At 41.4% G+C, this 10,000-nt stretch overlaps 1 protein-coding gene across 3 annotated transcripts in view; it reads right to left on the reverse strand.

Moving 5' to 3' along the window:
- The window catches only part of GPR137B (G protein-coupled receptor 137B), a 32,472-nt gene extending 23,828 nt beyond the window's left edge, over nt 1–8,644 (reverse strand). Inside the window, exons 1-3 of one of the 3 annotated variants that reach the window (XM_061471210.1) lie at nt 8,286–8,644; nt 3,233–3,325; nt 1,277–1,723 (exon numbers count right to left, since the gene is read on the reverse strand). In XM_061471210.1, the coding sequence (XP_061327194.1) occupies nt 1,277–1,645 (369 nt within the window). In that variant the 5' untranslated portion in view covers nt 1,646–1,723; nt 3,233–3,325; nt 8,286–8,644. Of the gene's footprint in view, nt 1–1,276; nt 1,809–3,232; nt 3,326–3,782; nt 3,893–8,285 lie in introns of those variants that run through there. The other 2 variants (XM_061471209.1, XM_061471212.1) reach the window with 2 other exon arrangements.
- Nucleotides 8,645–10,000: the final 1,356 nt, after the last annotated feature.

Raw genomic sequence — 10,000 nt, forward strand, 5'->3', positions numbered from 1 at the left:
AATTCAAGTGATCTTCTTAAAGCTGCCATGCTTACCATTGCTGCTTTTTCAGCTCTGAGATGGCAGCTCTCACAAAAGGCCTGATCTTTCCAGCCAGGCTGCTCAGGATCATCATGCCTGTCATCACTTCAGAGCACTGTTAAATACACTAGGTACTACAGAAGTACCCAGACCCAGAACCGAGCTGGTTCCAAATGGGGCACACAGCAACACCCAAAGCATCCTAAGCACTGCTGGGGGTGCTTTCCTGGCCAACTACCCCTACACTGGGAAAAGGGACTTTGACAAGGGTCATCTGAGTACAGGCTTGGCTTCTTGCTTCAGGCACCTTAGGGGGATTGAGGAGGTAGGGAATCCACTCCCTGCCGTCCTGCAAGCTCCCTGTTTGATCTTAGATAAGCCCGGCAGACTTCCTTTGCCTCAGCATGCCAATATCCCATCCTGAGCCCAGTGCCAAGATACCCACGTTCACCATAAACACTTCCAAGCAAGTCTACCAGCAGTAACCTGGAGTGCTGTGCAGCCTAACTCATCTGGCTTAGCTATGCGCAGCACAGGTACACTCTGGAGACCTGCTTCTGAAATGGAGATACAATTTCCTCTAACTCATTATACAGCTAATTTACCTTTACATCAAGTGTCCTTGAAAAAGAGAGTGTCTCTTTATACAGCACTTAGCACTTACTGGGGTCCAGAGTCACTGCTATTTGTAATACAGATGACGATAGGAATTTGGGTCTGCGGCAGGACTTGATCAACAGTTTTGAATGTGATGCACAGAACAGAAATCTCACTCAGAAACATATAAGCCAACTTGTGAAAAACAGTTTCAGCAAAATTAGATATTACAATTCTGACTGATAGAGATCAAGAATGCTAAACCAGGAGGTTTATGAAGTCTAACAACAACAATAGGAATAAAATAATAATAAAAGAACAGCATTTTGGGTGTTCAGTTTTCAAGCTCCCCTGTACATTCTTTTCCCAACCTTTAAATTAAATGACACACATTAAATAGACAGTGTATATATATATATATATATATATATATATAATTTGCCATTTCTGAAATGATAACTTCAGGTTCCAGTTTCATTGTAACACTGATCTCCTGAATATATATCAAAAGTTAAAATTCCCAGCTGAAAACCTGGAATTTTCTTTTTGCATTACCAAGGTACATTTGTAAATTGCATTTTACATCTTTCGTATGATTCTTATAAAATAATGCTTTACCATTCTGCAAGATTTAATCAACCAAATATCTGTTGCTTACCTGAGTGAAGTAAAGATTCATCAGGGTCAGGGTGAAAAACTGGAGGCAGACTGGGAAGCAATAGAGAAGCCAGAAGATGAAGGGGCTGAGAGAATTTGCTGTCACAAAGTCTTTGAAGTAAAATGAAAAGAGCACAGTCCTGAGAGAGGCCCAAAACAAGCACAGAAACAGAAAGACAGTCTGGTAACTGAACCTCTTGTGCCTGTAGTGAAGGACCAGCCAGAGCTGGATGTAGACGAACACAAAAAGCAGTGAATAAAAAACAGTATATACAATGGTCAGGCCCAACTTCACATACGGAGGGACAGCTGGCGTCAGGGTCGGTGGAAGGGTGTCATTTTTCAGTGGATCCCACTCAGGGGCCTCCATTTGATATCAGGAATCGTCAGAATTATTTATTAAGTTTGGCTGCCGCTGTTGCCTCCTCCTTCTTCTCCTTTCATCTTCCTACAGCATAGGAATCAAGAAAATGAAAGAAAACAAGCTGCACTTCCTCTTTGGCAGCTCACTGTGGGCTGGTAGCACATGATCACTATTCAGAATGATTCATTAGGACTGCCTTTGTCAGCAATTGGCAGGGAACAGCTCAGAAAGCTGCCCTTTGCTGATGTCTGTGCACGAATCTTTACCATCCTCAAGAAACAAAGAAATCCACCAGCCCCTGAACGGTTTACTGCTGTTTTGTGGTTTTTTTTTTTGTTTTTCCTAAGGAAAATTATCTGGATTTTCAATTAGTTAAGTAATGTTCTATTTTCTACAAGAAGCAAGTACCTGACATTTTCCCTGTGGCAGCCACATCGCATCTTTGTCAGATTTTTTTGGTCTTGTTTCCTGTTTAGCAAGCACTTTATTTATATGCATTTTGTTAGGAATATTTTTAAGCACCTTAAAGTACTAATAAAATCAAAACCATTGTAATAAGCTGTAACAGTTCAGCTCTGCATTGCAGAAACCTTTGTGTTTATAAGGAAGTATACAATTTACAGCAAATTTAACACATTCTGTAACTTCTTTTTTCTTCTAACATAAAACATTTCATTAGAATGGAAGAAAAGGCACATCAGGGCTTTCAAACGTAGTGTGTATACAGAGACAAATAAACCCCCCTAAATACTCAAATTCACCAAAGCATGCATGCAGCTACAGGTTCTTTTCTTCCTGGTTGTTGCCTATTTGTGCCATCACTGTGGCAACAGCTGACCAGACATACCTTCTCATAGGAGTGCAGATGTGCCCTTGGGATTAAATCTATAAATTAATAGGTGCCATGGCAGGCTGCTGGGTTCGACTCATGGGGGTGAGAAGTGAGAACTGAAACTGAGTGGTTTAGACATTTGTAGTGTGGTGGAAACGCTTCATTATCTCTAGGTCATGTATAGCACCATATACTATCAGACAACAAGGTTTTTCAGATGTGTGTTGGCTGGATTACTGCCATGTTTTGTTCTATCATTTACAGTAAGATGATTACAAGAAGTCCTTGTTACCTGGAATGATCCCCAGGGAGGACCCCACATATCTGATTCTTTTAATGAAAGAGTCTGTGAAATGAACTGATACAGTGTCCAGGGAACACAGATACTGATACTAAGTACTAATTAAAACTATGATTTCTATTATTAATGGTCACCCCAACAGGAGTTCAGAACTACTGTTTTGTTGAAAAAGACGAATTTTATAACTGTGCTTATTTATAGAAACACAGTATATATAAGTTTGCATAGTCCCTGAAAAAGATCTCTAAGTAAAATCCATTCTGCTCTAAAAATACCCACACTGAACACTTAAAGCTATGTTCCAAAATCTGTGTTTAGGTACTGAAAAAAAAGGTTTGATTTTAAAGGTACTAAGCAAACACAGCTCCCATTGACTAGAAAGGGATCTGTGAGTTCCAAGTGCTTCTGTAAATCAGGTCACTTCTATTGTGGTGTCTAGTTATGATTTTAAGATCCTTACCAGGAGCAGTCAGCTTTGGAAATCCTGGATAAACAGCTTACAGAGGCAGAGGAATACACAGCACCCACCAGGTGGCTGTGTTGATTTGACTACCTATAGAAATACACAAAACACAAAATGAATGATGGGAAAGAGGACAGAGGATAAGAAACATTGAACCACTAAACATCATGTACATTTACAGAGATACATTATAGCTTTGCACAGAAAGAGAATTTTATAGATTCAACATAAATAAACTTGGACTTAATTTTAAATTACCACCTGCTCTTAGACATTGTGTATTTCCTGGGAAAAAAAGTAAAATTTACTCAAAACCAGGATAGAACATAGGAAACTTAGCAATTACTGAAGCAAGTTTGTCAGAGAAGCTGTCTGCCTTCAGGCCATCACGTTCATTACACAAAAATGGAGAAGATAAAGGGCCTGGACAGGAGCTTAGGAGAGATAGATATATATATATATATATATATATATATATATATATACACACATAGATATATAAAAAATAGAATAGAATAGATACAACAATATATATTTCAATACATACTACAGAAGGCTCTGTCTCCCAGATCAGGAAAACATCTCCCCTAGATTGATGCATACTTCCTTCTGGCAGACAAGGAAAACCTCTTCCTAGCTTTTCCCAGTTCCACTAATAGGCCTGCCTTATACATCCCTTGGTCTCCACAACCCCAGTGCACACATGCACTATCTAGAGGACAGAGTACAGTGATAATAAATTCAGTGGGTTACACATCACCTCTCTACTTTCAGCATAAACTTTCTGATTATGCTTGTGGCTAACATTAACCCATGGTGGCCATAAGTACTCTATTGCTTTTTATCAGTGACCCATAATAACTCTTCACAGCTTGTGCTGTAAGACTTTAACCTGCTAAATGAAGGTAAAGGCTTCCGCAACATACCAGTAGCAAAAAACCAGGATTTTGAGACTGTCACATGCCTGAAGAATACTATAAAATGTATATGAAAAAGAGAAGCAGGAATCCATTTCTACTCAACAAGCTGCTGGTTTACCTTACTGCCTTTGTGAACGTGATTGCCAACTCATGCTTCATGGGCAGCATGTTGTAAACAGCCAAAGAAAGTTGCTTCTCTCTTGGGTCAGGTGTTGCCAAGGGACAGCAAAGAACAGTGGTCACACAGTCTGCATCAGATGTGTCCTTGCCAGTAGGTGAGCAAAGGCTGGTTGGGAAACAGTGCATTGCAGTATTACAAGAAACTTCTTGATAGACCAAACTTCCCATGCAGCTTTCCAGTGCTTAAGAGATCTAGCCACTGCTTAGTCTTCAGTACAGTCCTGCTGCTGTCCAGGGATGTTGAGCAATTCCAGGTGATCTGTTTGTGTTACTGTTTTCTTTCTAAGGGTCATTGTCCAAGAGAATAAACTTGAGTGGAACTCAAGGGTTTAAAAATTTGCTTAGCTATGCTGTCCCACTGCTATTTGACTTGAAATGAAAAAAGTAGATAACATAAAGTATCTGGATTCTGCAACTTGAACTGCTGCCCTGCTCCTGAGCAGAGAGGTCTAGAGTGCTCATCTTTGATGTCACTTGCAGTTAATAAATTTGCTGGCAAGATTGCTAGTAAATCACTGTTTGCTAAAGCGCTCTGCACCTAATGACTCTCACTGGTTCAAAAAGCCTTTTAGAAAGAGTTTTGCAGAAAAGAGCATTTCTAAGAAGTAAAGAAAATAAAGTAATTTAAGATTTTGTTAGATACTGAATCATCTTCATCTTTGATTTTATACTGTGGTAGTCCAGAGAGTTTGTCCTCAGTTACACTGGCAGGTTTCTCATTCTTTTGAGGTTTCATGCTTTATTGAATTGTGTTTCTTACAAATACCAGGCTTACAGTTTAAACCTCAAGGACTGAGTAAAGTATCGTAGCTGGACCTTAAAGTTTGTCCTTCTTTAAAAGCTGCTTTTCCCTCAGGTTATCTGAAAAATTGTGAGGGCCCGTTCAATCCAGTTCCATCCCAACTGAGACATATCAGAAGAGGCTTTCAGATAGGCAGGCCTCTTGCCAAACCACAGAAAAAGAAAACGGTATTCTGGTTCAACACTTTCTTTTGCTCCATACTCCATGAAGCCTATGATTACAAAACTAGACAATAACATTTTGAAGGAAATAGTTTCTGCTATTTCTACTCAAAAAACAAGTGGGACAAAAATCTGATGCAGAACAAGATAGTGTCAAGATAGCTGGTGGAGAGTGGGAGTATTAAGACTCTCTGAATTAGACAAAAGGCAGTGGTACTGTGGAATTCATGATGATTTAATTCACCCAAATTTGTCACAACATGTACACCTCCTCTTTCTTCATTTTGTGTCCTGCAGATACAGCAGCTCACATCTGCATGGTCCACTCATTTCAATTTAAATATTTTTGGGTTTTGGAAAGGCAAATTCCTCTGAAGCCTTGAGTCATGCTGCCACTAGAATGCAGAAAATTAACTATGTGGTGTAGGCACACACATTGTGCATCTAATTCTTAGGCCATTGCAATTTGATGTATTACATGACATGATGTCATGTTTCCTGATTAGAGATGGTGGCCGGAATGCTGAAAACAATGGACATTCCCTTGGAAGATGCTCAGGAATCTGATTTAACTACAGGGCAAGCACCTAAACTAGTGCCTGCCTGCTCAACAAGATGGATGAATTAAGCCAGTAAATCCTGAAACTGTAATTCCTCATTTGTCTTTGGATTCTGAAAACCTTACATTTGAAGTTTTTTGAATGTTACTGCATTGCACAGCATGAGTAATTATTCTTGGAAAATACTGCTGATGGGATACTTCTGTCCTTCATTTGATGTGGGCTCATCTCCAAGTCATGGACTATGTAACCATCTTTGGGATCCAGTGTCTCTGTGCCATTCAACATTTAGCAACTCTGGCAAAAGCCAAACAGAGGGCTGGGAACCAGTTTTCTCAAGGGAAAAAATGTCCTTTCATTGTTGGGCTTTCTCTGTGCCTGGGCATGTTAGATTTCACTATTAATCCTGACACAGACCTCATACTCAAAACATGTCTAAATAAAGCCTTCATAATAAACCAGGATTTATTATTCTAATCTCATTTAGGTCATACACTGGCATACAACACTACAAATGTAGGGCCTTAACCCATAATCCTTAAGGCAGCCAAAGCTTCCATTGCTTCAAATAAAGTAATGCCTATGCATCAAGGGCAGGAACTCACCACACAAACTAATCAGACTAATCCAAGTAGCTTTAAAGCAAGAAGACTGTGGTTTCATAATTTCAGCCAATACTTGACCCGAAGAAAATTTTCTAGAAGAATTAAATATGTTATCCAGTGAATAGAAGACGGAAAGAGGCAGATTCAGTGAAACAGAAGCATCAGAACGACAGTGGTTTTTTTTTTCATTTTGGAGTTTTGTTTCTATTAGGGTGGTTATACATAGATTTTACGCTCTCCTGCAGACTTCTCCATTGCACAACCTGCAACAGGAGCAGACTCAAGCTCAGAGATGCAGTCTGCATTCCAGACTGGTAAGAAAGTCTTGAACACCATGAAATTTCTGTCCATGCTGCATGTTCCTTGGGGTATAAAACATCTTTAGAGCTAAGATTAAAAAGCACTGAAAAGGATTTGTTGCTTTTCACTGTTTTAAGTTCTTTGTGGCCTTCAGTTTCCCAGATGCCTCCATAACCAAGAAGGATCCTTAAATCCATGTTAGCCTAAGTAGAATATATTATCTCCTTTGGTAGCCTTCTCTGCTTTCCTTGATTTATGGTTTACCCTGTTCTTTTCACTCCTTCCCACCCCACCCCCACTGGAAAAACCCATAAAAGAGGAAGTAAAGCAGTTAGGTATTTCCCTTCAGTGGGGATTCCTTTAGATATATCAGTCAGCTGGGTATGAGCTGACTGGAAAAGGGAGGTGGATTAGATGTGAACTGACAACAGAGGGGAGTGGATTTGAGTGCTAAAGATCGCTTGGCCCAATGTCTGGGGTTTCATGTCATCTATGGCACATTCTGGCAGGGAACAACCTTGACAAGTAAAGAATAAAAGCCCCTTTAAATAGGGATGATCTTAGCCACATCCAGCAAAAGAAGTTAAATAATTTTCTTCCCTTGGCTTCTGATAATCAAACAATAAGAAGCACCAGGCTCACAGCTAATAAAGCCCCACATGTAAGAAATCACCTGCTTCAGCCCTGATGATCTGCTTGTTCCAGCAACTAAGAATTCAGCTGTGGAAGCAAAAAGCCATGAAACTTGCTGCATCCTTCTCAAGGGCAATGTCTGGAGAGGCTTTTTAACTCCAATATCCTAAATCTACTCCAGTTGGTACTAACATCCATACTAGCTCAGAGGACTGTGGGATGGTAGGAAGTGGGCTCACAGATGGACTGAGCAGCTTGATATTTCCTCACTTTCCAGAACTTCATTTGGCAAAGCTGCCCTCTGAGTGGTTGCTGTAGAAACCTGCCAGCTGTAGGGCTATACTTGGAGTAGTGATTAAGACATTTTTGTTGGTGAGGGACTCCAACCTGGCCTTTCTTGGATACAAAAACAGGGTGGAAAGTGGTAGCCACTGTGGCTGGAAGAAAAGGATCATGTCTGGGTCTGCAAGGTGATGTAGCTGTGCAGAGGAACAAAGAATTCCTGATCTACATGCCAAATCTACAGGTCAGGGATGAATTCCTACAGGATGAGGTTTCTTTGATTGTTAATGAATCTGTACTTAAGACCTCTGCAAAGACCCAAGAGACAAAAGTAACTCCTGGAGTAAAAACAAAACTGCAAACAAACCTTCACAGAAACTTTGTGTGCAAAATTTAACACACAGTATTCAGCCAACAGCACCCTTCCTTGCCCCATACATATGTATCACTTGTATGTTGTACACTATATTCGTACGTGTGTTTTTTGCGCAGCTACTTCCCTGTTGCTGTATGACTTGTACAAGCTATTAGCCCATACCTGAGGGCAAAGGACTCTGGTAGGTCCTCTAGGTTCAATTAGAAGAATGGGAGACAGCTGGCACCTTACCTGGCAGGGCAGAAGATGGTAACTACAGCTGCCTGGACTAAGCTGTGTCCTCACCCCCTCCGAGGTACCCCTCCGTCAGCAAAAAAGAGATGACGGCTGTCTGGGATCCTTCACTTCAAGGCACCAGCTCACCCCTCCCAACAGCAAGGGGTACAGAAGGCACGCTCACTGCCTCCTCCAGCTGCCTCGCTGTGGGAGTGGCCAAGGTCCTACACCTATTTCACCACGGGTCGGGAGGCAGAGGCTCGAAGGGACCCGCCGGCCCCGAGAAGAACGGAAAGGGGTGTGAGGGTGCGGTGAGAGGGGCTCCCGGCGGCCCTTCCCCTCCAATTACACGGGCAGAGGCTCAACGCCGCTCCTCTTGCAGAGGTCCCCCTGGAGCTGTCTCTCCAGCACCACCGCGCCCCCTAGTGGCGCAGCGCAGTATCTGCAGCGCTGCCCGAAGCTGCCTGGAACCGGCTGGAACCGGCCGCAGGCCGCCAGGGTTACCTCAGCGTGTGCGGCGGGTACTGGTCTCCCACCCCGGAGGGTGCGAGGGGACTAACCTGTGTGCTGTGGATCATTTATTTGCTCATTTGTTAAGGCTGCCACGTACAGCATTCAGAGTTACAGAGGCCAGGGGGCTAGGCAGGCGTTTGACTGGTCTTGCTGATCTCCTGAGAAGGACGCGTTTTCTGCTCTCTCGAGGGCTGCCTGTCCTGAGGGCATCTGTTTTTTTTTGAAACGCCTGCCTGTAAAGAGGGGAGTTTTCTTCGTAAAACTCCCCTGGAAAGGAAACAGAAGTTGTTACTGTTCCTTCAGCCAGCTGCATTTAGCCAGGCGGTTGGTTTCCTGTCCCGAACAACAGCTTTTCCAGATTTATCCCTGTTGCAAAGCAGCACCCAGGATTGTCCCACTCTTTCTTCTGATTGCTTCTGCAGGGCTTTATGTGTCCATGAACTGTGGCCCGGTGGCAGAAATCAACTCAGCTTTATCTCCTCCTTAACATCATTAAAATCCCTTTATGTGAAAAATTATAGAAGCTGGCTAAACAAAAACTGGGTTTACTGGGGGAAAAGTGCTGAGAATATACTGTATGTTTGTATATGGAGCTACTTTTGCTTCTAACAGTAAAATGGAAGAGGATAATTTCATGAATTTAATAATGAAGCAAGCTATTTATGGTTTTTTATACTGCGACAGAACATTAAGTGCATTAGGCTTCAAGCGGCTCAGCTGAACAAATTCCCTCAGTGGTGGAGCAGAGAACTGTGAGAGTGTGAAAAAAACGAAGAGAGTTTGAAGAAGCAGAGCTGCAGTTGTTACTTCAGGGGCTGCTCAAAAGAGAAACTCTACCTGGAGAAAGTGAGCGCTCTACGGATCTCTTAACCTGTGGGGAGTTTTGTTAGAGTCTCGCAGCAAGTTGTTTGGCATCATCATGTGATTAGCAACAACTTTGGCTTTCCCATTTCTTTTCATTAACTTGTGTCTGTAAGTTTATTATTTTAAATAACCATCTTAGCTGCAATTCTAATTCTTTAATCATATTTAACAATACATTCGCAACACAGTTATAAAAAGAAATACATTCTGTAGCAATATTATTATATATTAATAGAAATATAAATTATAACTAGACAATAAATTATGTAATTATTAAGCAATAAGATATTATTTAAACATTAGGAAAATTATGAATTAAGGTTGCAAATGCACGTTTTGTTTTAAAGCCTTTG

This window comes from Pezoporus flaviventris, unplaced genomic scaffold (assembly GCF_033815535.1).
Source record: "Pezoporus flaviventris isolate CSIRO_AGI_PZ_B2104156 unplaced genomic scaffold, CSIRO_AGI_Pfla_v1 ptg000066l, whole genome shotgun sequence".
Lineage (NCBI taxonomy): Eukaryota > Metazoa > Chordata > Aves > Psittaciformes > Psittacidae > Pezoporus > Pezoporus flaviventris.